This window comes from Psittacula echo (genome assembly GCF_963264785.1).
Source record: "Psittacula echo genome assembly, chromosome: 10".
In the NCBI taxonomy this organism is placed as follows: domain Eukaryota; kingdom Metazoa; phylum Chordata; class Aves; order Psittaciformes; family Psittacidae; genus Psittacula; species Psittacula echo.
The window spans coordinates 22,526,870-22,553,990 of NC_137741.1; the positions used below are offsets into that span (position 1 = coordinate 22,526,870).

General features: G+C 57.2%; 3 protein-coding genes across 3 annotated transcripts in view; 1 reads left to right on the forward strand and 2 right to left on the reverse strand.

Moving 5' to 3' along the window:
- Positions 1–757: 757 nt before the first annotated feature.
- PDIA3 (protein disulfide isomerase family A member 3) lies at positions 758–8,981 on the reverse strand. The gene is made up of 13 exons (XM_080626115.1): positions 8,752–8,981; positions 8,549–8,627; positions 7,479–7,596; positions 6,947–7,054; positions 5,879–6,008; positions 5,563–5,679; positions 4,954–5,079; positions 4,318–4,500; positions 3,684–3,792; positions 2,693–2,821; positions 1,881–1,960; positions 1,317–1,374; positions 758–1,070 (listed from the first exon to the last, which is right to left on the reverse strand). Exons 1-13 carry the CDS (start codon positions 8,910–8,912, stop codon positions 951–953), a joined length of 1,518 nt encoding a protein of 505 aa, XP_080482241.1. The 5' UTR covers positions 8,913–8,981; the 3' UTR covers positions 758–950.
- A 795-nt stretch (positions 8,982–9,776) lies between these two features.
- On the reverse strand, positions 9,777–20,105 carry LOC308225699 (creatine kinase U-type, mitochondrial; the record flags this gene model as incomplete). Its single annotated transcript, XM_080626783.1, has 10 exons — positions 9,777–10,521; positions 12,022–12,134; positions 12,339–12,464; positions 12,694–12,828; positions 12,976–13,099; positions 14,073–14,158; positions 14,660–14,881; positions 14,986–15,081; positions 15,444–15,642; positions 19,957–20,105. 10 exons carry the CDS (start codon positions 20,103–20,105, stop codon positions 9,777–9,779), a joined length of 1,995 nt encoding a protein of 664 aa, XP_080482909.1.
- Positions 20,106–25,504: 5,399 nt separating this feature from the next.
- Positions 25,505–27,121, forward strand: part of PPIP5K1 (diphosphoinositol pentakisphosphate kinase 1) — a gene marked incomplete at its 5' end in the record, with an annotated part of 40,902 nt that continues 39,285 nt past the window's right edge. The window contains one exon of the mRNA XM_080626245.1: positions 25,505–25,651. Within this exon, the coding sequence (XP_080482371.1) occupies positions 25,505–25,651 (147 nt within the window). The remainder of the gene's footprint in view (positions 25,652–27,121) is intronic.

Here is a 27,121-nt window from a genome sequence, read left to right on the forward strand (position 1 = left end):
TCCTGGGTGGGAAGAACCAAGCACTGTGTGTACCCCGCGATGGCCAGTCACAGCCCACACCAGACTGCAGCAGAGCATCTGAGTCCTGTCCCTCCTGGAGAGTGCCAGTTACCAGCCTGCACTACCAAGAGAAGCAGTGATCCTGTAATTAACTACTCCTAACCACACACAACCCACTGGCTGTGAGAAATACCCTCAGCCCTGGCCCTACCTGCACTTGGGTAGAATAAGTATTTAGTAGCATCCCTCCACTACAATCTGCTACTTTCACACCAGCTTAAAAGCTGATTTGTTGCTGCTGCTGCACGTGCAGTGCTGAGCAAGCCCTGTACCAGATCACTCCATATGCCTGCATCCAACACACCTCTCAACCTTCTGGGGCAGCAGCCAGCCAGCAAAAGCCTTTGTGAGCAGAGCCCCCAAGCCCAAAATCTGTGTAAACACAGCACCTGAAGCACAGCACAATGGGACAACTGCTGCTGCTACTACGTTCTGGAAGGACTTATGTTAGCTGAGGAAGAACAAACTAAAGGCAGAACTGCATATTCAGAAGCAGACTTCTAAAGGCTCAGTGAAGGAAACAAGACACACAGGAGGAGGCTGCTGCACGAGGAGCAGAATCCTGGTTTAGGTGTGGCAGGGCTCCGTGGGACAGCGACACTTGGTCTTAAGGGGGTCATTTTATTGTTCCACTTCTCCAAATGTACAAAAAAAAATTAGAAAATAACCCTCCCCCCCACCCCCTCCCAAACCACAACACAGCCCAGGCTGGGAGCCCTGCAGCCACGCAGCTAAGAGACGGCAGGAACTTGAACAGAACTAGATACAGCAGCTGGGGCCCCTGGGCCCACATGGTCACTGACTCTCCACAACCCAGAACTGGCCCCAGTCTGCCCAGTGCTTCCCCAATTCACACAGAGCTCATCCCAACAAGATGGCGAGTGGGTACTTTACAAATCCTCCTTCGCCTTCTTCTTGGATTTCTTGGTTTTCTCTTCCTCCTGCAGCACAGGAGTGTTGGTTGCCTCCCGCTTCAAGTAGCTAATGAAGTCACTCACTTCTCTGCCACCCTGCAGAAAGCAGAAGACAATGAGGCAGAAGCTGGACTCCCCGGGGGCTTCTCCTTTGCTGCAGGAGAGTGCAGGTGCAGGGAGGAGAGGGAAGAGATGCCAGGAGAGCTCTCCTGTAGGTCTGCAGCAAGCACCACAAGGAGGTGCTGCTGGCTGCAGAGTGGCACCCGCAGCTCCAGAAAGGCCCAGCATCACCTCAGCACCTGGATGCTATTTCACTTCTTCACAAAGCAGCGAAACACTCACCTCATACTTCTTTGGATTCTGCTTCTTGCCAGCTGGAGCAAAATAGATGGTGGGGAAGCTGGGGAGAGAGAAAAGACACTTGAGCCCCTTGACATGCTCTGTTTTCCTTCAGATCAGTGGGCAAGCCCCCCCACAGCAGGGACTCATCCCCTGCACTCCCCTGGTTTAACAGCTCAGCACTATATCCAGCAGTGTGGCCTCCAAGAGGCTGGCCATGGCTGCAGAACAGGCTGAGCTCAGCCCTGTCCATGTCTGCTACCTAAACTGTTTCCAGGAAACCCAGCCCAGCATCGTTTTTAGACTGCCAAGTACAGAATCACAGCAGACTGAAAAGCAGCAAGACAGCCCTCCAGGCACAGCCAGGACACCAGAACAATCCCAGAGAAGCAGAGGGATGGATGTCCTTTGTTTTCACTCTGTGTTTCTTCACACCTTGCAATTGCATGCCCATTGCCCACCCCCCCATCCTCCCGAGACTCCTTCAGCTCCTCTGTTGGAGGTTGCGGGTCAGAGACAGAAGCGTGAAGACATTCACTGACATGGTGTAGCAACAGTAAGACCTACCCTCTGACTTCATAGGGAGAAGGCACATCATTGGCTGTAGCATCCATTTTGGCAATGACAATATTGGGGTCTTTGCTGAGCTGTTGGTAGAGAAAGCTTATCAGTAACCAAAATCCATAGCAGTTAACACCAGGAACTCGCCAACCAGCATCACCTGAGATAGCTGTGTCAGAAAACAGTGCACACAGCATGCTAAGGGGTGAGCAGATTTCTACTGAGCAGTTTATTACTTCTGCCTCAACAGGAGTAGAGGGAATAAAGTCCCTCCTCAGCCAGCTGGATGCAGCACACATGTCCCAGTACTCCTTGCTGAACTGGGCTGCTACAACTTCTGGAGAACCCCAGAGCAATTGCTCCCTTCATGCTGCAGGGCAGCTGTGAGGATGTGCAGAGCTCAGGAAGAAGGGTGCCTGGCAGACAGATACCAAAAAGCTGGTCAGATCTGGGAGAACAATTTACTCACTTCAATCATGCAAGTGTGCAGGGCAGTGTTATCCTTCACCAGATGGGAGACTGTGAATCATGAAGAGGGAAAAGACCCAAAAAGGATCTTTGGCAGTCAAGGACATTCACTGAATCAATGAATATTTCTGTGCCACAGCAAAGGGCACTGGCTAAACCTACTAGTGTGGTTGCTACCATGCTCCAGATCCTGCCAATGTACTTCTGCACCCACAGGAGATGCCCAAACTCAGAGTCCTCAGGAAAGCACAACTATGCCCCATTACATAAATGGTAGACAGACAGAACCTGCAGGATTGTTTAGTGCTGCAAACCTCTCTTCTGTGCTTGCAACAGAGCCCCAGACTTACCTTCTCCCCTAGTTCTTTGTATTTGGGCTCCAGATTCTTGCAATGGCCACACCAGGGTGCATAAAACTCTATCAGGACATCTTTGTCTTCTGCATTAACAATTTCATCAAAGTTTTCAGCAACCACCACCTGGTAACATTTGATCACACAAGTTAAGGTTTCTTCCAAGTCAAAATTGAGGCTGTAACAGGACATGCTACCTACCCTCTGCCAAGAAAGCCTGGCCCTCCCACAGGACAAGTCAGGCTGCACCTACACAGCAGGCAGCAAAACGACCAAACACATCTTTTCACCAAACTGCAACATCCCCAACTTGCAGGTAAAAACTTGTCACAAAGCATCAACACCACTTGCAAGTGAGGCTTGCATCTGGTATCCTCCAAGAGGAGGACAAAATAATTTCTTTTTAATCCCAGCAAATTCCAGTCTGCAAAGACTGGCTGAGTCCATCTCTCCCCACACAAAGACAAGCAGTGACTTCCACCTCCCCGATTAAGGCCCTCATCAGAAGCCCAGGCCATAGAATGCTTCCATTCAGGGCAAAATTTACGTGACAAATGAAAAGTAGGAGTTACACAGTTCCCCAGTAATGAGATGAACATGTAACTCCTTAGAAATAGTGCAGTCACGACCAACTTGAGGCTGTGCCATGAGGGAGCACAAGCCTAGACAGCAAGCCCTGGCATAATCCCTGTAAATCTGGATGATCCTGCACTTGTAGAGCACATCACTAGTGTGATCAAACAGCAGTTACTACACTGAGAGAACAAAATGGAATCAAAACTGCAAGCTGCATTTCTCCCTTGGCTCAGAAAACTGCAATACAACAAGGGAGCAAAGTCTTCCTCCATCTAGCACAGCAGGCACTTCCCAAGGTGCCACGCACAGTACCTGCAGCATCGGATACACTGGCATATGACTAGAAGCTGCTGCTGAACAGTGCTTCTACAGCCACTGGTAGGAGCTTTGCTACGTCTGATGCAGCACTCACCTTCACTGGGCCATCATTGCTTTCAGGGACTGGCTCTGATTTCAGATACTTTTTCAAATTTCCATCGAAGTAATCTTGCAGGAATCTCTCCAGAGCCTTTCCATCACGGCTGAAAGTGAAGTGACATTTTACAGCCATCAGCACACACACACGAGGGGAAAGCTTTCAAGGCTGATTTAATGATTTAAGCTCCTTCCACCCACAGAACATATGTCACCTGCATCTCCAGCAGCACCAGCCTGGGGCTGGCTTGGAAGACCCCAGAACAAGTGCAAAGATGCCCTTAAGAGTTTTGGCAAGAGGCTAGGTACTCATACCATTTGAAGTTTTAGGCCTTTGAGTAGCTTTAAATTTGTTTTTTCAAGAAGAAAGGTGTACCTATTCCCTCTGCATCTCAGTTACTAACCAGACGCATAAACATCAAGTTAAATTCTATCTTTATACAACAGGAGGGGCTGCCAGATCTCTAAAGGACAGGAAAACATATGAGAGGACCCATTTTGATCCGGCAATCACTTCTTCCAGCTGGAACATCCAGCTTTCCCATTTCTTCCCAGCTAACATGTCTGGCCTGGTCAGAGAACTTCAGACCAAAGTGCACCAAGCAAGAGGCAACTCTCAGCTCAAGCCTTACGAGAACTCTTCCTGCATGACATATTTCTCTCCTTTGGCGGTCCTGATGGCGACAACCGGCGCATCCCCTGTGCTGCTGTCCAGGCCGAACTCGGACAGCTCATGGCTGAAGGTTTTACGACTGGCAACAGCAAAGGACAGTTTGTGGCCAGCATCTAAGAACTTCTTTGCAATCATCATAACTCTGAGGAGAAAAAAAACCCACAAACCACAGAATTATTCCTTGGACCATTTTCTTCACATGACATACGACCCTTCAAATTGAAGTGCAAAATGGACAAGGAATTCAGTTACATGATGTGCTTTGCATAGGCAAGTACTATAGAAATGGTGTACACAAGCAGAGAACTAAGCCTATGTCTGTACTGAACGGGGCCTGCTTTCATCCTCCACCAGGGTCACAGACACTGGGGAACGCAAAGAATAGAATCCCACACAGCACCAGTAAGGAATTTTGAGGTCTAAGGGCTAAGGATTCAAAAGCAAGCAGGAGGGGGTTCAAATGATACACATATTGCAGGCAGCAGCCACCCCAATGATTCTGATCAGAAACTCAGCTGGAAGCTTCCTGGGACAACGGGAGGAGCTGTCAGCTGAGCTACAGAACAAGTGAGGCCGAGTAACCCTCTGCCACTACCTGTTCCGCCAGTAGTTGGAGCCCTTTGCGTTCTTCTCATAGTCCACATCATAGTAAGCCACCAACAAGTCCTTGCCCTGGATCAAGTCTTTGTTGTCTTCAGTCATGTGTGGGCAGATGCCAAAGCTATCAAATGAAACAGAGGTTAGCAGCTTCAGTTTCACTGCTCAGAACCCATTACCTCCAGCAACAGCCTTGATGCAACCCACTCTTGTTTCTGCACCCAAAAACATTAAATGCCAGTAATCAGTAAGAGCTAAGGATGAAACACTGTGCTCGTTCATGTACTATGTTATTCTAAGTCAAATCTCCATCTATAGCCACAACCTCAATGGCTGTATCTGACCTCAGTAAGGCCAAAGCTGGCGTACTTCTCAGGAAGTTCAGGTTCTAAACAGACGTGTGGTGGTTAGAATATGGACAGTAAATGCTAATAGCCATGCCAGGATTTCCAGCAAGGTGGTTCCCAAAGGGAACAGTGTGGGCCAGACAGCTCTTCTGGACACCGAGCAGGAAGTGGTAGCAGTGCCTGCTAGAGAAAAGAAGTTCTGACAGGACCAAAGCTAACTGGGTCCAGTCTACCACATTCTCTAGTTAGAAATCACTCACATGTTCTCCTGGATGAATTTCTTAATCTTTCCAGTGGTGATTTTGTCTTCTGTGTACTTGATGGAACTGTCCTCAAACTTGTTTGCCAGGCGTGGAGGACGGAATAAGACTATACCCCTGAGGGGAGGCAGGTAGAATGAATTAGTTTAGGCCTACCTGTCAGATCCTTCCCATTATTCAGACAGGCTACAGTGAGAAACAAAAAAACCACCATAACAAGCAATGGGGAAGCTATGTTCAGAAAGTGAATCCAGATAACAAATGAGTTCTTTCCAGATGTGTCAATAACAAGAAATCTTTGTGTTAAGCAACTTACTCTCCATCTTCCTCATACTTCTGCACCAACTGGTCCTCACTGGTGTGTGCAAAACGGTAGTTATCCCTTAGGTTGTTGGCAGCTTTCATGAATTCTGAGTAAGCATCACTAGATCCATCTCCAAAGAAGCCTGGAGCAGAAAGACAGAGGGTGACCCCCAACCGACCCAATAGCAGTCACTGTGCAGCCCTCAACGTTTATCTCTACAGGGCACTGAAAGATCCCTTCTGAATCAAGTCCCCCAATGCATCTTCAAAGCTTCATCTTAGGGAGCTTCTCTCCTATTTTTCTGGAACCTTTCTATACTCTCTCCCTTCCACCAGCAGAAAGTTACTTGAGAGTCTGCCCAGCTTAGTCACTGAGCCAAAGGTAGTTGTCTTGTGAGCACTAAGACATTTATTTGTACTAAGACATCCATTTGTAGCCACGTGCGCTACTACTGATAACAACTGCCAACAGGACTTCATAAAAGTAAGTTTGGAAACGCTGATTAATACCCACCCAGTTACATTCATAAGATGGCACCTGAACTGCCCGAAGGAAAGCTGCCATCACTCCTTGCAAACAATGGCCATGATGCACACAGTCTACTGGTGTCACAGGACAGCACCTGAAGGCACTTTCTAGCAATGCAAAGCTGCTTGTTGTCAACCAGCCAAAAAAGCCACAAACTTCAAAACCAGCCCCTCTAGTGCCAGGAGGTCTGGAAGGGAGGCAGAACCACAGCAAAAAGAAGAAAAGGCTGGAAGGAAGCCCCAGAGGTCACAGAGTCCAACCTCCCACCCAAAGCTGCACCAGCTTCCAAGTCAGATCAGGTTGCTCAGAGCTTTGTCCACCTGAGTTTTTAAAAACGCTCCCAGCCTGACTGTGAATGTCTCAAAATCCCTCTGGGCACATGCACGTTCCAGGGCTTTAGTCTCATGATGAAAAACCTTTTTCCTTGGGTCTGTCTGGAATGTTTCGTGCTACAGGTAGTGATACCACCTCTCACCCTTCCACAGTGTAATCCCCAAGCACGTCCCAGAGCCAAGTGTCCCCTCAGTTCAGTGCTGCACTGCAGCTACTCACCCACTACAGAAGCATCTTTATCACCAATGAATTTCTCAAATTCAGCTACAGAACTGAGAGCCACCGAAGCAGGTCCTGCCTGTTTCTTGAGATGACTGACAATCCCATCTGAAGAGTTCGACAATTAAAAGTATCAATACACACTTCCACAAGACATTACTCAAGCTTGAGAAAAACAAAGTTCTTTCTGCAGAATCCATACACCCCTCCCATACAATGAATAACGTGAATTTAAGGAGCACTACTACCAACTTCACATTTTCTAGCATCTCCCAGGTACTGCACACCGAAGACACCAGGAGTTAAAGATAGTGAGGAAATCTTCACCTTTACAGGAAAGCTTTATATAATAAACATCCAGGGCTCTGCCAGCACACGGAGTCCTGGAAAGGGCAAGGAGGGGGTGTGTGTATGTGGGGACCTTCTTTGTATTCCTCAACAGATGCAGAACCCCTGACACAAGTCTATTATATGTGGGCCCTTCCTTCCAGCATCTCTTTGGGAAGCCAGATGCTTGCTGATGAGCTCTCACCTGCTGTCCTGGGCCCATCATAGGTTCCTGCCTCTTCTCCGTCTCGAAAAATCTTTAAGGTGGGATATCCACTGACTCCGTACTTATTGCAGGTGTTTGAGTTTGCTGTACAGTCAACCTGAAGGAAGAGAAGCATTGCCAAGCACCCAACACACAAGACAGCAGCTCTGCCATTGCCCACATTATCACATATAAGTCCACAGGTTCTGAAAGCTCTCATGTCTTTAGCCAAAGCTGGATTCCTTTCACATGAAGCACAAGGACCCACAAAGCATCTACAAGACCCAAAAAGCCAAGTCTGACACAGCCAACTGAGAGGCTTGGGGGTACCCTTACACAGAGCCTGTTTCTGCAGAGTTAAGACCAGGGGAGGAGGCAGCAGGGGTGTAGTGACAGGCATGAGAAAATATCTAATGAAATACTGGAGAGATGACAAAGAGATGATGGAGTTGTGCGTTTGCCAGAGCACACAAAGAAAACAAACTAGAGGGGTAGATTCTTGCAGTCAATGACAAGCTTCAGAGGAATCCACTGTTCTCAGCACTGTATCAGTCCTGAAGTTCATACCATGCCTGAACAGGCTGAGCTCAACTGGCAAGGAGGCCCTAGTGTCAGGAGTCCACACCTCTCCCCATAAAAGAAGAGGAAGACCCCGATTTGAGAAAACTGCACAGGATTTCTGGTGGAAAAGCAGGCTCTTGGACAGCATCCTTCACTTTACAGACCAACAGACACCACCATGAAGTACAGCACAGACCAGTGTCACACTGGGTTACACAGCCCACAGAAGGCTTCTTCCTTCCCTTCAGGCAAGCCTCGTTTTACATGCCTGTACACACCCACGTCACGCTCTGCACAAAGCAGTGGCGGCAGCTCTGCAGAACTCAGCTTCCAGATCCTTCCCTGCTGTCTGCGCCTTCAAAGGGACGAAGCTCGGCACAGCTCGAGCACACGCCAGCAGGCGACGGGACCGCACCGCAACAGCAAAGCTTTGCTTTGACCCCAGGGTACCCGCACAGCCCCACCGGGCCAGCAGCGCCCCGCTAGAAGCCGGCGCTCCCCGTCCTCACCTTCACGAGGGGCACGATCCCCTTCAGCCTGGTCGCTGCCGACTCGTACTCCGGCGCCAGCCGCTTGCAGTGCCCGCACCTGAGACGATGGCGGGGGGTTAGGCCGGGCGAGAGCGCCTCGGCCCCGGCCCCCGCCCCGCCCGGCACCCCGCCCGGCCCACCCCGCAGCTCCCGTCCCCCGCCCGCCCCAGGCGGCCCCTCACCAGGGCGCGAAAAACTCCACGAGCACGAGCCCCGGGCGCTCGGCCAGGCCGCTCTCGAAGTCGGCGTCGCTGAGCTCCACCACGTCGGAGGCGCGGATGGCGAGCGCGAGGAGCGGCAGCAGCAGCGCGGCTGGCAGCGGCCGCGGCCCGGGCGCGGACATGGCGGCAGCGCGCGGCGGTAGCTCCCTCCTCGGCGGCGGCGGCTGAACAGACGCCGGGGGCCGCAGGCCGGAAATCCCGCCCCCCGAGCCGGATCTGCCGTGTGGCAGCTCCCCGTTGGGTGCCGTTGCGCGCGTCACGCCGGCCCCTGCCAATGGGCTGATGACACGGCTGGGCGGGGCCAGCTGCTGCGACCCCACCTCTGCCTCCGTCCCGGCCGGCGGGACCTGGGGGGGGTGGGAGCAGCTTACCCGGGCAACGACGGGCGCTGCGCCGGCACCGGGCGTTACCGCCCCGCCCGTGCTGTGCAGCGCCGCGCTCAGGGCTCGGCCTCGGGCTCCCTCCTCCCTCCCGCCGCCCGTCCCCGGCCCAGCGTCCAGCTGCAGGTCCCGTCGAGTGCGGGGTCGGCTCCTGCCGAGCCTCGGGGCGGTAGTCCCGGGCTTCATTCTCCAAGGGGTTTTGTCCATTGACCGCTCTTCGTTAAAAACCGTTCCGCGGCCAGGGAGCGCACCGCTAGTGTGAGCTACAACGGGCCGCGATGCTGAGGGTTGCTCAAAGCCCCGTCCAGCCCGGCCCTGGCCACCGCTGAAGGCCACGCGTGACTGGATTTAAGCACGTTCACAGCCCAGCCTGGTCCTAGCTGAGTGTCACTGCTTCCTAAACCAGCCGGCAAAGTTGGCTTTCCCCCTCTTCCTGCCGCAGTGTCCCATCTGCTGATGTCTGGAGGGCGCTGCCTGGATAGGTCTCGTTCGGTGTTCAGCGCCCCCCAGGCTGTGCTCCCACCCCTACAGGCAGAGGAGAAGGCAGAGCCTCAGGAGCTGCTTGGTCTCTACACAGGTCTCTGGAAGCACAGGAAGGTTTCTGCTCTATTTCAACATCAACCGCAGCAAGACCCCACCACCCAGAGAAACTGCATCGAGGCGCCCCTGGGCTCCCTCACTGGATCCTCCACCGGCAGCTTGAGGGCAGCTTGCGGGAGCGTCTGCCCCGCAGCAGCAGCAGCAGCAGCAGCAGTGGCCTTGGGACACCGGCTCCCACCAGGCACCGGGAGGCCTGGCTCTGGGAACGCCGTGGATTACGGGCTCGGTGTACCGGCCCCTGGACAGCTTTTCCTCGGGAGGGATGAGCGGGGTCTGTAAGAACGAATTAGCGCAGAGAGGCTGGAGCTCTCCCGGCAATTCTTTCTTAAGATCCGTTACACCGCGCACACGCTCCCCGGTCCAGCAGGGGGCGCGGCCGACGGCTCCGGGACCGCCGCGGGGTGGAAACTCGGAGTCCGGCGGGTCGATGCCCGCAGCCCCGGCTGCCACCGCCTCCGCCGGATTCCCGGCATCAGTAACACAACAGCTCGGCACCGTCAGCGGAGCCGGTTCCAGCCCGAGCCGAGACATGCGGGAGGCAGCTCCGCGAGGCAGAAGCGACGTGAGCTGGCAGGGCCTGGAGCAGGGCAGGGCCAGGGGCAAGGGCTGGGTCTGGGCAGGCATCAGGGCCTGCGGCACGGCTCTGTTCCGGCTGTCCGTGAGGTCTTCGGAGCTGCGTCTGTCGGAGGAGGGTTGGGAGCCGCGGAGTCTGGAACCAGGCTTCGTGGGCAGCGCTGCTGGCATCTGGAAGCTGCCGGGGCAAGCGTGGTGGGAGCAGGACCAGTTCACGTGCTCTGCTTAATGGCCAGCCCTGGATTGGGGTGTCAGGACTGTAGCTCGGGGTAAGGCCTCCCCTTGCCCCTGGGTCAGCTTCCTTGTGGAGAAGCTGCCCCATACTCGCTGTGAGGCACTGGGCGAGGAGCTCTGAGCTGGGACACGAAGCGCAGTCTTGCTCTCCTCTGCAGGCTGTGCTCTGGGACCTGCTCCAAGAGAGTGAGGGTGCTCCTGCCTTGGAGACCTTGGTGCATCTGTGGGATGCTGCGAAGCACAGGGCTGTGCCGGGGCCCTGCTGCCAGCTGCACTGAGCTGCAGCTGCCCCGCAGGACTATCTGCAGGTGCCAGTGGGGAGCTTCCAGGGGCTGTTGCTGGTGGTGATGCAGAAGCACTGCAGCACTTCCTGGTCCTGCAGCACCGGGGTCAGAGGGGCTGGGACGGGGCAGAGTGTTCAGAACCTGCATGCGGTGGTTGCAGAGCTTGTGTGATGGGGGTGCACAGCATGTGGGGGTACGGCCCATACACAGGAGTGTAGACCCTGCACATGGCAGGCACTTGCTGGAGTTCAGAGGTCCAACATGTGAACGGTTGCAGAGCCCATGCACGGGGGTGCTCACCCAGGACACTGCTGGGTGGCACTGGACCTGTGCTGAATGCTTGGGGCCGTGTCTTGCCAGAGCTGGGGCTCACGCAGCTTTGCACGTGCCGTCACCCATGTCTGGGGAGCAGGTTCTGCAGTTGTGGCCGTGCTGCTGCTCCGCAAATCATCCTGTCTCACCCCCAGCTCTTTGCCAGCCTGTCACAGTTCATCCCCTTCGTGGCGGTGTCCATGGCCCTCCTGGCCAGCAGCACTGGGTGCTCAGGTTGCTATACATGTGGTGTGGCCAGCCCCAGACTGCACCCTGCATTGTCACTGCCTGCAGAGACCCCAGCCCAGCCCTGTGCTACCCTGGGGCAGATGGTGCTGCCCCTGCCCAGAACTGCACTTGGAGCACAGGCAGCAGCAGACGTGAGCTCCTCCATGCAGTGCTGGGGCTGGCATGCTCAGCTCTGATAGTGCTTTCTCTCCTGCAGGTAGGAGCAGAGCCGAGCCCTTCACCTTGGCTCTCCTACACTGCCTGCCCCAATGATTTTTGTGAGCATCCCAGGAATAAACTGTGATGGGCACAAGTGATGAGCTCTGCTTCCTCCCCGCAGCAGCACGTGGCCCGAGAGCACCTTTCCCTGCCTGGCCTTGTCTGCCCCAGCAGCTCTCCACAGTGCAGGGAACCCAGAACTGAGTGCAAGCCCTTCTGCAGGGCACAGGGTGCTGGCGTGAAGAGGAGACCGAGCCACGGCTAACGCAGCGCACATTTATGGGATCTGGTGCGTTGTGGGTAACGGGATACAGCAACATGCTGGGCACAGGGGTAACAAAAGCTATGGGGATGAGGGGAGATGGGTCCCACAGGGCTGGCGCTGCCTTGGTCCAGCTCACTGCCGGACATACGGCAATGGGGCAGGGATGCGGATGTCCTGCCCCTTCTCCAGCCGGCGCTCACAGTCAATCAGGTAGTTCACTCCATCTATCACCAGCTGCACCAGCTCCACCTGCATCAGCAGCACATGCTGGGACTCGAGGGCTGTCTTGGGACGCCAGGGCAGCCAGGCTCCGGCTGGCCCCACTGGCGCCAAGCGCAGGCGGTGCCACCACTGCACCCGTGTGCCAGCCCCGGCACATGGCCCCTGAGCTGCTGGGGCACATTGGGCCGTCCAGAACTTCCCTCCCCAAAAGCAGCCCTGCCTCGCACTCACCTCTGACTTCCCCAGCCGGTCCAGGTTAGAGATGTCAAAGATGCTGCCAGTGGCTGCGGTGTCCACACCGCCTGTCCCACGCTTCTGCAGCCGGAGGTTCTCCAGGATTTTAGGGAAGCGGCTGTCCTGGTGCCCAGAGAAAGTGTCAGTGCTCAGTGGGACCCTCAGCTGCCACCTGCTCCCCAGAGCAGCCCTCCCGCCACTCACAGGACCCTGCCAGCGGCTCATAACTCCCATGGGGAGCCCTGCCCTGAGCAGACCCAGGGGGAACCTGAAATGAGCTCCTGGGTCCCGGGCAGTCGTGCACCTCCCACAGCCCTGGCCTGGCTCCTCACAGACTTGGCCATAGTAATACCTTGCTGAGCAGCGGCAGCTTGATGTGGACACCCGCTCGCAGTCCAGTGCCCAGGTTGGAGGGGCAGGTCAGGATGTAGCCCAGCCGCTCGTTCCACATGAACTCCCAGCCTCGCTCCTGGATTAACCGCTCCACCTGGGATAGAGGCACAAGTGGCCACTCAGTCCCAGCCACAGGGAGCCCAGTGCTTGGCACAGCTCAGCCCCAGGCATGGCAGCACTGCTCAGCCCCAGCTGAGCTGCCTGTCAAGGGCCGGGCGCTGTGGGGCCACCGGGCACTCACCTCCTTCAGGCCACGACAGAACCGCTCAAAGACACGTTTCATGTTGCCACCCTTCTCCATGGAGATGACGCGTGTGTGGTCCTCCTCGTTGATCCAGATCAGGAAGGTTTTCTCATTGTTGTGCCTAGGAATGGGGCAGTGTTTGGCTGCGCTGGTGGCTTGCAGAGGCCTCTTGCCCACCCAGCCACCCGTGCCAGGCCCAGCTGTGCCCCTTCTGCCCCTGTGACCATGGTGCCAGTGCTGTCCCCCAGTCCTTCCTGTGCTCATGGCTGGGAGCGCATTGTCACAGCACAGCCCAGCAGCAAGGCAGCCAGCCAGGAGATGCTCCTGGAGACAGGCCAGTGTTCATCCACATGCACCGCTGCAGGGGATGGGTGCTGGCTCGAGTGCCATGTGTACAGGCAAGCGCTGCTTGGGAGGTGCAGTTTGGTGCCAGAGTGGTGGCAACCCTGTCTGAACAGGGGACAGCAACATGGCTCCTGCACCATGCAGGCAGCGGGAGGGGGCTCTGAGGTGTGGGGTGCACATTGGGATGTTGGATTAAGGGGTGGCTGGAGCTGGGGACCATGTGTGCTGTGGAACTGTTCTCCATGAAGCTGCTATAAAGGTGCTGTGCCAGCGAGGGTGAGAGCTGGCTGTCACCTCAGGTGAGTGATGGATGCTGCATGGCTGTGCAGAGATAGATGCTGGGGCGAGCAGTAAGATGACATCATGGCAGGATAAGTTTGGGGACAGAAGGAGCACTGGGGATTGCCTGGGCAGCAGAAGGCAGTTACAGGGTTTTGGCAGCCTAGAGTGCAAGACACTACAGGATGGTGAGAATGGACAGCACCGACAGCAGTGGCTGGCTCCTAAGCTCCACTTTCAGGAGGATGGTCTGGTTTGTGCATGGAGTGGGTGGCTGCTGACTGCAGCTCACGAGGGGCTCCCAGGTCTGGCTCAGAGCCGTGGGTGAGCACTGGTGCTGTGTGTGCTTGGGTCTGCGGTGTGGCTGGTGTGGGAAACGTGGTGGCGGGGCTGGGGCAGCCTGATGGAGCAGCAGCATCGCCCTAGCCTTTCTGCCCTGATGACTGCCTGGTGCCAGGGCAGATCCTCACCAGATCCCTCGGGCGTCGGGCCAGTCCCGGGCCATTCCTGCTGCTGTCAGGAGCGGGGACACTGGTTTGTCGAAGAGGAAGTGGTCCTGGAGGGAGGCAGAGTGCGCGGGCTTGCCAGGGCTGCACAGCTAGTGCCAGGGCACCCTGTCCCACTGCACCACAGCTGTCCCAGGCAGGGAGAGCTCACTTGCTGTCCCTATCTGTGGGCAGTGGTCCCTGCCTTCCTGGCCAGGGAGGCACAAGACTGCTGGTGCACAGCCCACCCTGTTCCAGGGGCCGGTAGGGCACCAGCCATGTACCACAAGCCTGCCTTCCCCTGGGCATGGGCAGGGACATGGGGCAAGAGCTGGAGGGGCTGTGAGCTACTGAGGTGGTGTTCAATGAGCTCCATCCTCCCTGGCATGGGAGGGCTGAGCAGCACATGAACACTCCCTGCACCAAGGAGCAGCCTCACTGGGAAGGGGTCCTGGTCCCATAGGGCAATGGGACTGGGAAGGGAGGATATGGCCTCCCAGAGGAGCAACACCAGGGAAGGGGTCCTGCTTCATGGGCTCTGGGTTGGCCGTCCAGGAGCTGCACTGACTCACATCAATGAGCTGCTGCTGCTCCTTCTCTGTCATCTCGCTGAGGCGGTAGTACCGGCCCGACAGGTCTCCCGTGAGGCCATTCAGTGCCTCCACAGTCACCTTCTCCACCTCCCGCCGCTCGGCACGGGTGCAGGCTGGCGGCAGGCTCAGCCCGCGGATGCTGCGCCCGGTCCGGACCCGGGATGAGAGGACATAGCGCTCATCGAAGTGGCCAAACTTGATCTGGAACAGACAAGAGCCATGGGGCACTTATGGGAGGACACTGGTGCTGGCAGGGACCCTGTCCCCGAGGCCCAGGGAGGGCTCCCTGTGCCCAGCTCCTTCACCTTTGTGGCGTCCAGGTCTGTGAAGTGCTTCATGGTGCGTGGGTTGAAGCCATTGTGCCGCTCCTGGATCACGGGGTCGAATATGTCAGCAAACACCTGGAAGCGAGCAGGATGATGGGCACCATGCAGACCCTGCGCCCCACAGACATGGCCCTGCTGCCAGCATGGGGGATGTGGCAGCAGGGGAGCTACAGAGGGTGGCTGGGGCCATGGTGGGTCTTGCCATCCAATGCAATAGCAATCCATGGGGCCGCTGCTGCCCCAGCAAGGAGGAGGAGGATGATGCAGGGCTCCAGGGCAGCTGCTCTGAAGGAGCCCCGTGTCCTGCAGAGACACACTGGGGCTGGCCAAGGGGCCTCTGCAGCTGCCCGGTCTGGGCAGCAGGAGATGGGCACTGATATCCTGGCTGCTGGATGTACCACAGGTACCAGGCTGCCGCAGGCAGAGTTGCCACTCACCTCATAGCTTTCTTCATCACCAGCTACTATGCCCACAGTCTTGATAAAGGGGTGGCCAGGGTTGTCAACGCCCGTCTGGATGCACTGGTCCAAGGTCCAGCCATTTGAGGTTGCTTTGTCACAGAGCCTGCTGTAGATGGCTGGTGTCAGGTTGCTGGCCATGCAGTTATTGTGCTTCCTCAGGTCGGGGTACTCAGCACTGCAGGAGGAGAGACTGATGAGTCCTCTGGGGCTGGAGGACATAGAGACTCAGGGCAGGAGTGAGGAGCTCTGGGCAGGGAGGCTGAGCTTCTCTGCTTGTGCACACCAGGAAAGGCCAAGGAAAAGCAGCTAGAGGCACTGCGCAGCATGGGCAGGGAGCAGCCTAGGCGAGGGCTGACAATGCCACAAGGACAAGAGTCCATGAACAAATCTGGGCTGGTTGTTTGGGTGCGGCTCCTTATCAGCCATGTACCAGGGCCTGGCACTGGGAATGCTCTTGCTGGGCAAGTGGTGCCCACGCCAGCCCCAGCCCCAGCTCCAGCCGGGGCTAGCAGGAGGCAGTGCAGAGCTGCCGGGGGTCTCATCCCCTTCTCCTCCATGGTGCTGCCCAGCACTGGGGCTGTGTGTGCACTGGGTTTGGGAGGCAGAAGCAGGTGGGGCCCTGCGTGCTCAATCACTGGCCAGGCCCCGGGCCCCATTCCCCACAGCCTGGATGCTGTGGGGCAGGAGATTGGCTGACCCCAATCTGCAGCCGGTGGGAGCCGCACTGCTCCGGCGCAGTTTATTGTATTAGGGGTATGCTTTCCTCTAATCAGCTTAGTGGGAGGCCATCCCCTGACCTCATTCCCACTTTAGCTGGGCTTTGGGCTTGTTCTGCATTCATGTGGGGCTGGCAGGGCAGGACCCGACAGTGCTCTCCTTGGCCAAATCCCTCCTGCTGGAGGTGGTGCCTCTGTTGCCATAGTGGGTCAGGACTGGCCCGTGTCAGCCCAGGAGTCCTGGCTGGTGGCCTGTGCCTGGAGGGGCACTGCCCTGGGGGAGGCGCAGCTTGGGCACGGGTCACCCCTGTGCAAGAGGAGGTAACGGGGCTGGTGTGGGGCTGGGCCGGTGGGAGCAGCAGCCGGCTGCCATCACAGCAGCAAGTTCTGGCACCCCGCGGTGCTCAGGTCCTGCTCTGGGTCCTGGTGCTGCGGAGCCGAGCGCTGATGCCTCCTTGCTGCGTCTGCAGGACCAGGAATGTGCGTTGGCCCCTCGCCTACGGCTCTTGCTGCTCGTGGCTTCCTGCGTCTTGCAGAAAGAAAGGGAGGTAGGGCTTGGGTCTGCTCTGCGTAGGAAAGCGCTGGCAGCTGTAGCCTGGACCAGCGCAAGGAGGCATTTGCTCCAGGCTGGAACTCATCCCAAGCCGTGCAGGCCAAGGGCTGCTCCCCCAGCCCACCCACATCTATGCCATGTAGAGATGCTCCAGTTCAGAAGCTGACTCATCTGATAGTGGACACAGCCTGCCCAGCCTCCCCCCTGCTTCTGCCCCTGCTGCCGGCTGGCTGTGGACCCATGTCTCCCCGGGGAGACACACTCTCATAAAAAGCATTTGTTGCTCAGAATGGGACACTTGGCCAAGTTCCTCCTCTGCCTGCAGCACAGCCAGTGCTGCCGGGAGCACAGCCTGCTGCACTTTCCACCCTGGTGGCAGCAGACTATGTCCAGAAAGCCAGCAAAGGTTGCTAAGGGAAGCAAGCTCACTCCCAGTGAGCAGGAGACTGCAGCAGGTTTATACATGCTGTCTGCTACGGGCAGTCCCAACTGTCACCGCGGTATCGGAGTCCAAAACCCTGACACTCCATCCCTGCCTGCAGGGTCTGTGCCTGCTGCAGTGCTCATTTTGCTCCCGCTCCGGATGCATGTTCCCCAGAACATCCCTGAATCACAGCCGGCAAATCTGGGGAGTTTCTCTTCAGCCTTCCTTAGAGCTCTTAAGCTAAGCTGGAGGGGGTCAGGATGAGCAGGGCAATGCCCGGAGCCTCTGCCCTCCCTGTCCTTGCACGAGGAGGTGATTCCCCAGGAGCAGCCTCCCCGGGAGTGGAGCCCCCTGCATCTCCCCCGAGGCTCTGCACCATGATCCATAGCCCCCAGTGCCCTCCCTGGCGTCAGCAGCTCTGTGGAGGCTCACGCTGATGGTGTGGGGTGTGTGAGGTGCATGGGGGGTGTGTGTGTGTGTGTGGGAGCATGGGAGGTGTGCGTGGGGTGTGTGGGGTGCATGGGGTCTGTGTGGGGTGTGCGCGGTGCGTGGTGCTCAGGCTGCTGCAGGCACTGCAGCCCACGCTGTGCTCTGCAGGAGGACGGTGCTTGAGCTTTGTGTGGAGACACTCTGGCAGGAGCGCCGGCGTTGCCGTCCAAACGAGGCACCGTGTGGGACTGCAGCTGGCACCTCCGTGCCCACATCTCTCCCGGGGGGAGCGCCCGAGCCTCCCAGGGTGGCCATTGGCACCGCAGTGCAGTGAGAAGCAGTGAAATGACAAGCAGCGATGCTCTGATCCCTTAAGGCTGTTGCCAGTGTCTCCTGTTGTCTAACTAAAAGAGCAGAGGAGCACAATCACCGTGGGTGACTGAACCCTGCAGAGTGGATGCTGTGGCTCGTTCCTGGGGCTCTGTCCAAGCTCTTTTCCATTGTCAGCACCCTTAAAAAACCATGCCCAGTTGAACAGACCCTCCCAGGAAGCTCATTTTAGAGCTTCTCAGAGACATTCCCTACCTTGATTTCACCCCCTCCTCCAGACTCACCCAAGCCCCTCCTTCCCCACTGCTTATTCACCTCTTTGGAGGCGAATAAACAGTAATATCCAGCCTTCATCACTCTTCCAACTGGCTCCATTTCTGTCCCCTCCTTTCTGAGCCTCAGCACTGCTCTCACCACATAGCTTCTGCACGAGCATGGCTCTCAGCCTGCAATGCAGCGCCTCACCGCTCTCCGACTGCACAGTGTTTGGTGCAGGGATTGCAGCGGCTGCATGTGTTTGGAGCAGTAATGTGCTGCCTCCTTCCCCACTCTGCTTCTTCCCTGTGCACCACCTCCACCGGCATCAAGATGAGGAGGAAATCCCACTCCTCGCTTTCCTGACCTGACTGAGCTGTGCCAGACTGAGCAGCCAGTGCTGGGGCAAGAAGGAAGAACCAGCTGGTGGCCATCATGTCCCTCTCCCATTCTGGCCCTGTTCCTCCCCTGCTCAGGGCCTGTGAGGTGCAGGCAGCTCCTGCCTTCAGTCTCATCCTACGCCTTGGCCCCCCATGCTCTTCAGGGCTGGGCAGTGAGCAGGACCCGCCAGCACCTCTTCAGCCTCCAGCCCCAAAGCACCCCATGTGCTGGTGGCCCAGCCAGGGTCCCTGGGCAGCCCTTCACAAGAGTGATTCAAAGGGGGAGTAACACAAGGCCTTCTGTGCTGGTGCTTGAACCTTGGCTCTGCTCTGCAGCTGTGACACTTATCTGGCTTAAGAGATCAGGCATAGGTTCTGTAATTAGGGCAAGGGCTCTTGGAGAGCCAGCATTACCCTCAAAAGCATGCTTAAGCCAGGCCGTGGCCCTGCAGGCACCTGCCTGGCCCAGCTTGGCTCCATGCCCACATCCCACAGGTCCTGATCACACATCCCAGGGCTCATCTGTATCCAAAATCTGCCCGCAGGCTGGGGGCTGCCTGGTCAGCCCTTGCGGGCACCTCCACTTCTCCCTTTACAAACTGCCCGAGACGGAAGAGTGAGGACCTGCCAGGAAACCTTTCTGTTGAATAGAGAAGTCCCTATCCCCAAGGCTGGCGCTTGGAAGGCTGGTACAGCCAGATGAGGCCAGGCCAGGAGCTGCTGCCAGCCCCCGGGGGGCTGCCCAGGAGCCTCCAGCTCTGTCCTGACACCGGCTCCTGCAGGCGGAGCTCCCAGGTGCTTGGCCAGGAGGAGAGAATGAGTCTTTCTGCTCCATCCTGTTCCCACCAGGACGCTGGCAAGTGTCCCCTGGCTCCTGCCACAACGGCGTCAAGCCTGGTCTTTGTCGTCCCTTGCCCCAGCAGCTCACAGAGTCCCTCGGACACCAGCCCCACTGGCAAGCCCTTGCTGCCCCCCGCTCCCTCCCGCCCCATGCTGCGGGGCAGCGGCTTGTCCCGGTGCTGCCGGCAGCGCTGGGACGGTGCCGGGGAGCCGGGCGGTGGGCAGGGGGATGCGCTGGCGGAGGCCCCGCGGCCCCGGCTCAGGGCGGGTCCCGTGCGGGTCGCGGTGGTTGGGGCGGTGGTTGGGGCGGCCCAGCTCTCGGGGAGGGCGCGGAGGCCTCTCCGCGGCGGCACCGGTGCCCTTGGGCGGCTCCGTCCAAAACGGCCGAGCCCCCGCCGCCGGCGGCCGGGGCCCCGGGACGTGCCGGTCACCCCCATCCCCCGGACGAGCAGAGCCCCCGCCCCGCCGCACCCGGGACCCCCCCTCTAGGGGACAGCCCCGCGCCCTCCCCGGCGTCGGTGCCGCAGGGACCGGCCCCTGCCCGCCGCCCTCCCGCAAGTACCTGGGCGGGTAACGCCGCCGCTGCCGGTGTCCGGCGCTGACCGGGTCCCGGGCGAGCAGGAAGCCGGCGGCGACAGAGCCGGCGCCCACCATTGCCAGGAGGCCGGCGGAGCGGCGGGTGGACAGCGCGCGAGCGAAGGTGCCGGCCATCGCGAAGCGGCGCGGCAGGGAGCGGGACGTGATGGGAATGGGAACGGGAGCTGGAATGAGAACGGCGGCAGCGGGAGGGTGCGCGGAGGCGGAGAGCGGCCGGGCACGGGGGGGCGCGAGGCACCGCCACCTGCTTGCCGCGGGCCCCGCCCCGCCCCTCCCCGGGGCCGCCGCCGCCTTCAGCACCGCGAGACGGACAGCGCCGGGGGGCGGCTGCGCCCGAGCCCGCGCCGGGCCGCGCACCGAGCCCCGGACACCCGCGCGCCCCGGGTCGGGCTCGGAGCGGCACAGAGCGGCTCGCGGCGGCGGAGGGGAGGCCAAGGAAAGTCCGCGCACTTGAAGCCGGGCGCGGCGGACGCGGCTTCCGGACGGCCTGGAGCCACGCGTGGGATGCGGCCCGGGATGTGTCGCGGGGCCGGCGGACGGTTCCTGGAGGCCCGGTCTGGCGCGGGCGGCGGTCACCGGCACCCCCACCCCACCGCGCTCTGTGCCGCTGCTCGGTGCCGGGCGCTCCCTCCTCGGGACCCACACGCCGGGGTAGGGAGGGCGGCCCCGAGGCACCAGCGGGTTCACAGGGGCGGGGCAGGGAGCGCTGCGGACCCCGCGGTACGGGAACGGCAGCGGGGGCGGTGCACGCGGCGCGGTTGCCGTGGTAACGCGGGACCCGGTGCCCGGCGCTGGGCTCGCGCCCCACGTGCGCGCGGCACACCCGGCCGCGTAGCGCCGACCGCCGCCGCCAGGGGCCGCCACACCACCCTCTGTCGGCGTTCGGCAGGCCGCGCCCTTCTGCCCGCCCATTGGCTGGTTTCGGCCGTCAGCAGGTCGTGATTGGCCGGCGGCAGCGCCGGCGGCGCAGGGTGCGCTCGGAGGCCGCAGGTGAGCGGAGGGAAATGGCGGCTCCCGCCGTCGCGCCCCCTGCTGTCGCCGAGGGGTGCTGGGGCGTCCGCGGGGTGCTGGGGCGTCCAAGCTGCGCCGGGCCCGGGGCCGCTGGGCCAGGGAAGGGAAAAGGGGGGGGATCCGGCCGCAGAGCTGCTGGGCCTTGCTCGTCGGTGACTGCCGGGGGGTGCAGGGTAGGTGGCATCGGCGGCTCCCGCAGGCCTGCCGCCCACAGGCCCACCCGGTTGGCCCGGCCCGGCCGCGGCTCTCGGGCCCAGCGTCCGCCGTTTCTGGCCAGGAGGGCCCGTGGGGCGGTGGCTGAGCGGGCCCGGCAGCCCCTTCCGGGCGGTGTCACGGGGAACGGGCGGCCTCCGGGTTGGCATGACCGTGACCATGTCAGTGCCGCCCGGCTGAAGGAGCGGCCCTGGGGAAGCAGTCACTGCCTCGGCCTCCCTCTCCCCGAGCGGGCAGGTCAGGGCTGTGTCTGCATCGCACTTGGGGCGAGGGAAGGCCCGGGAGGCACGGGCGGATGAACCTTCGTTATGTCTCAGGTACATTGTGATGCTGTGAAGTTTCACACTTAACGATCTCATTAAAAAACCTCATTAGAAACGACCTCATAAGACAAGAAGCGCCGCAGGTGCTGTGAGCAGCACAGCGCTCACTCCGGCGCAGAAGCAATAAAGGTGTTGTGAGCTTGCAGGGTATTGTGTAGCAGAGCAGCTCCTGGCCAGGCAGCCACAGTGCTTCCACCATCGCGGGCTGGTCCTGGAGATGTCCACGGACTGGGAGTTCCCAGAAGTGCTGCTCGAATGGCCAGAACTTACGATTAGAAGCTGGACTTCAGCTTCCTGGTTGTGAACATGCTGAACCTCTGTTAACAGAACAGAGAGAGCTTGCTTTCACACACCACCTCCAAAGAGTTTTTAATTATTAACTCTGGAATAGGTGTTCTTTTTCTTCTGAAGCAATTAAGTGTGTATGATAAGAGTACAGCTTTTACCTTTTGTAAGTAAGTATGTAATTGCCCTTACTACAAACAGCCCTTGTGGCTGTGGGAGTCACTTTGGGCAAAGGTGTTTCGCTGACCAGCCTTTCAGGTTGGTTGTTATCTGCAGGTGGTACCTGTACTCCTGGGGCCTCCCTCCCAGTGCTCCCTGGGGAGCAAAGGCCTGGCCTCTGCTCCTAGAGCTGCCTCTTGTCCCGCCGGTGGCTGTCAGCCACTTGCTGAGCCTCCTTCAGCTGCTGCAGTCCTCATCCTCCAGCCCCCTCTGTGGGGACTGCGCCTTGAAATCAGGCGTTTGAAAACTAAATGAAACAAAAGACAGCCCAAGCACACTCTTTTTAGTGGCCAGTGCCACACTGAGTACAGAGTTATACGAGACCTGGTCATGTCACCTTCTCTCTCACGTCTGGTACCTCAGAAGTGGGGCACACAGAACAAGTCTCTCTACTCCGTGAACATCCTCATCTGAACAGTGCCAGAATGAACTGCTGGGGAACCAGAAAACAGCTCACTAAACTTAATTTGTTATCACTAATACAGGGTGGTCTAAGGAGCTGAATTAGTCCCAGGACACAAAGAGGCAAGGTCTATGTCTCAGTTCCAGGTTGTGGGTCAGCAGCTTCTGGCTGCTATAGGTGGTTATAGTAGCCTTCAGTATGATTGTGCAGATCATAGCTGCCCTTCTGGGAAGGAAGTTCAAGAATGTCTTTAACTGCAGCCACTGGTGTGTACTTCCTTGTGTAGCTGCGATGGGACCAGCAAGCCTGAATATTCCTTCTTTACCTTTATGTGTGTGTGTGTCAGAGCCATGTAAATGTCTCTCTTGGACTATACAGCCAGCGCTATTAACACTTAATTTGCTTGCTGTGATTAGTGAAAGGTAAGACCTATAGCACTCTCTGCAAGTAGGCACTGGACTGGATGTATGACCTCTAGGAGCAGTTAGCTCAGGAAGCAGTGAGGATGGTGCAGAGCTGTCAGCATCACAAGCTGTCATTGCCTCTCATAGCTCTAGGTTTGAAGAAAGGAGGTAATGGTGGTGGTGGTGTGGGCTGAGCACCCTGCAGGAACTCGCTGCTGCCGTTGCTGTGAGGGAAGTTGGACTCTCTTGGCACCCAGCACTGGAGCTGAATCAGGCATGGGGACAACGCCTCATGTTACTGGCCTTTGGTAATGGCCAAAAGCTTTGTAGCTCAGGATAGACCTCCATTTGCCTGCTTCCCTTTAACAGCAACAGGCTGTCTGAATTTTACCTGCCTTGGTTATGCCTGTAGATAAAAACTCTGTTTCATCAAGAGTCTGTGGTCAATCTTGCAATGAATCTAGTCAGGTAAGGGTTCTACTTTAAAGAGAAACTTTAAAAGGTTTTCATTATACCCTCTCCCTTTCCTCACACTAGAGGCTACCTGAGCTCATGAGGCTTTCCCTGTTAACACCAGGCACATGCCTTATGCATCAGTGGCTGTTGGCTTCAGCAAGACTCCAGATTTTTGCCTGGTTTGAGTGTGGTGTGTCATGGTCTCTAGAAATAGCTACAGATAAGGCAGAGGGGTTTTTCTGGGCTAGGAGCAGGGATGTAGAGAACTCAACGATTTCTTAGGGCAAAGGTTTTCCTGCTGCTTGATCTGTTTTTTCCAGGAGGGAGGGCCATAAGGGGTTGGAGAAAACAACCCTCCTCCTCTCCTTGCAGGTTTACTTCATTAAATCATCAGCCGTTGAGCTGCTAAGGGCTTATTCTGCACTGGCAGCAGGGCACAGGAGTGGAAATGGTTCCTGAGCATGTCAGGAATCCTGTTCATGTCCTCATGTGAAAGCAGAGCTGTGTGGAGCACACATAAGGTGCCTGTGTGCTCTGACGGGCCAGAGCTGCTGCTCCCGCTGGCAGAGTACTTGTGGTGAATTACAGCGTTCTCTGCATGCTGGCGGTGCCCAAGGCCTGTGCAGGAGCGGGTGGCACTGAGCACCAACGTGTGCTAGAGCCAGGCGGACCCGGGCGGCCTTGCCTAGGTGCAAAGTCCGGGCTCGCTCTGTCACCTCTGGTTCTTGTTGGGTTGGTGTCGGCTCCTCCAGCAGATCCAGTGTGATAACGGACAGGCTTGCTGGCAAGCCAGTGCCTGGGAGCGCAGCTGTGGGACATAGGGTTTGCTTCTGCTCCAGCTCTCTCTGAGTGCTTACCTGTCGCATTTGTCCATTTGGGGAGCGTGTGCAGCCTTTCTGGGTGCAGGCATGCTTTCTTCTGTCCCTTATTTCCAAGGCAATTTCACAAGCGGCTGGATTGCTCTGTGTTTCTCCTGCCCATCCCACCCGTGTTCCTGGCGAAGGGATTCTTGCCTACCATAAACCCATGCTGCTGGCAGGCGGTGGCCCTGCTCAGGGGAGAGGAGCTGCCAGAGCACTGGGAGCTCACAACTGTACGTGGCAGTGCAGCCTCCTGCTGTGTGCTGGCAGCAAAGGGAACCATGCTCAACAGGGGGGGAAACTCAGGGACTTGGTCTGGGGGATGCTGGAAGGCATATGAGAGCATGAGAAGCAGTGATAGTGTCTCATGCCCATTTTTTGGAAGTATGTAATAACATGAGGTGCTCACAATGCCCTCTTCTCAAGATTGCACTTGCATGGGAGGAATGCTTTTTGCCACTTTCCAGTTGGGGAAAACACAGTGAAGGGCAACAGTGTGACATTATGTGTGTGCAGCTATGGTCAGAGGTGAGCAGCTGTGTCCTTGGTGTGTGCAGGGCATGCATATGGTGTATTCAAACCTGGCTGCTGCTGTGGCAGGCAGTGCTGCTGCTGTAGGTCACACTGCAAGGTACTCTCCTTTTTTTCCTGGTGTTTGTATCCCGCTAATCAGCTTCTGTGGTCATAGAGTAAACCGGAGCCAGTTTGCAAACTCAGGAGCCCTGACCTGCAACCCAGACTGTTGCTGATGCTTTCTCTTGTGTCCTCTTTCCCTCCCAAAGAGTTGGCTCTTTCCCTCCTCCCTGCATACTCATGCGCCTCTCAAACGAATCTTTCTGTTACTGTAGGTCTTCTTGAGCTGAAAGGATGAAAATTGGCAATTGGGAAGTCACCGTCACTGCCCTAAGCTTTTTCCTAACTTGTGGAGTCCCAGTTGATGTCTTTGGGTGTACGAGCCTGTGAGAGTGTCCACTGTCCGCTTCCATGATTTAGACAGTGGCTTGGAGCATGCATAATTGTAAGTTTGATGTGATTTCAGCACTGGCGGTGACACTGTCCCTTTGCCCGTCAGTGTAAAGGGGTTAACTGCACAATGGAGCTGCCCATCTAAAATGATCCTGAATACTGATCCCCTCCCCCCCGAGGGTCTCTTCCTGCTCCTCCCCTTTGTGCTGGGCAACACATCCCTGGGCTGACTCAAGCCAGACAAGTCCCTGCTCTCCCCACCATCACTGCTTCCAGTAGCACGGCTGGCCCTGGCTCACCCTGCCTCTGACCTTCTCTCTCCTTTTCTGCATGCTGGGATTCCAGAGCGGAATGGTTGGCCACCGGAGCTGCAATGTCGTCCCTGACGACCTCCAGTGAGGGAGAAAACTCCATTCCCAGGTTTGTTGTCGGTTCCAGTTATGATGAAACGGACTTTCTGGGATCAAACATGAAGACAAATGAAACAGATTTCTTTGAAGATGATGAAGAGGAGGAGTCGGTAAGGAGGTGCTGGTATTCTGGGTTGGAGGGTCTGTGCACGACTCCTGGGTCTCAGCCAGGGTTTGTGTGGTTGCTGCTGAAGCTGGGGGCAGTTGGGACTCCTGGGGATGTGGCACAGGCTGTGTGGCATCACTGTGCTGCTGTGCTCACTCCTCATGCTGCAGCAATCCCAGCCTCTTTGCTTGCAGGTCTTTTTCAGGTGCAACAGCAGATATCTTTGCCCTAGCAACTTAACCTTGACGCTCCCATAAACCTTCCTGTATCACCAGGGAAATTTCTGAGACAAGTTCTGGAAATTGTCAAAAGGGCAGAGCTGTGTCTGCAGAAAGGAAGCATTTATTCTTTTCTATAATCTCTAGGAACAGGATGCAGAAAGGAGAATGATCTCCATCTCTTGACTGCTTTTGGCCCCTATTTAGCATCATGTTAAATGTTACATTTGGTGTTCTGTATGAGACCTGCATGCAGCAGGGACGTTGCTGCTGGCTGTACAAATTGCTGGGACAATACACCAGTGCAGTGTCATTTCTGTTGCCTCTGTACCCAGAGTCTCCGTTGCAAGTGGGTTGTTCAAACCCATGCAGTGTTGTGTACCTTCATACTCAGTGGAGCTATTTATCAGGTGCGGTGAAGGATTTGGAAACCCTTTCATTTCCTAGATGTTTTTGCTGTGGAGACTTGACTTTGCAAGTCAGTGCAGTAACTTCCAGTGTCTCAGCTTATGGTTTGAAGCCATGGTTTTGTGATGGGTAACCCGCAGTCATAGAATCATAGAATCATAGAATAGTTAGGGTTGGAAAGGACCTTAAGATCATCCAGTTCTAACCCCCCTGCCATGGGCAGGGACACCTCACACTAAACCAGGTCACCCAAGGCTCTGTCCAACCTGGCCTTGAACACTGCCAGGGATGGAGCATTCACAATTTCCTTGGGCAACCCATTCCAGTGCCTCACCACCCTCACAGTAAAGAACTTATTCTTTATATCCAATCTAAACTTCTCCTGTTTTAAGTTTTAACCCATTACCCCTTGTCCTATCACTACAGTTCCCAGTGAAGGGTCCCTCCCCAGCATCCTTGTAGGCCCCCTTCAGATACTGGAAGGCTGCTATGAGGTCTCCACGCAGCCTTCTCTGCTCCAGGCTGAACAGCCCCAACTTTCTCAGCCTATCTTCATACGGGAGGTGCTCCAGCCCCTGATCATCCTCGTGGCCTCCTCTGGACTTGTTCCAACAGTTCCATGTCCTTTTTATGTTGAGGACACCAGAACTGCACACAGTACTCCAAGTGAGGTCTCACGAGAGCAGAGTAGAGGAGCAGGATCACCTCCTTCGACCTGCTGGTCACGCTCCTCTTGATGCAGCCCAGGATACGGTTGCTTTCTGGGCTGCGAGCACACACTGAAGCCGGCTCATGTTCATTTTCTCATTGACCAGCACCCCCAAGTCCTTCTCCGCAGGGCTGCTCTG

Coding starts and splice junctions, on each gene's coding strand:
- PDIA3 (XM_080626115.1), bottom strand. CDS start 8,912: ATGTCCGCGCCCGGGCCGCGGCCGCTGCCAGCCGCGCTGCTGCTGCCG. Junction 7,055..7,478: donor TGATGGGCCCAGGACAGCAG/GTGAGAGCTCAT, acceptor CGAACTCTTCAG/ATGGGATTGTCAGTCATCTC. Junction 2,822..3,683: donor GCAATGATGGCCCAGTGAAG/GTGAGTGCTGCA, acceptor AAATGTTACCAG/GTGGTGGTTGCTGAAAACTT.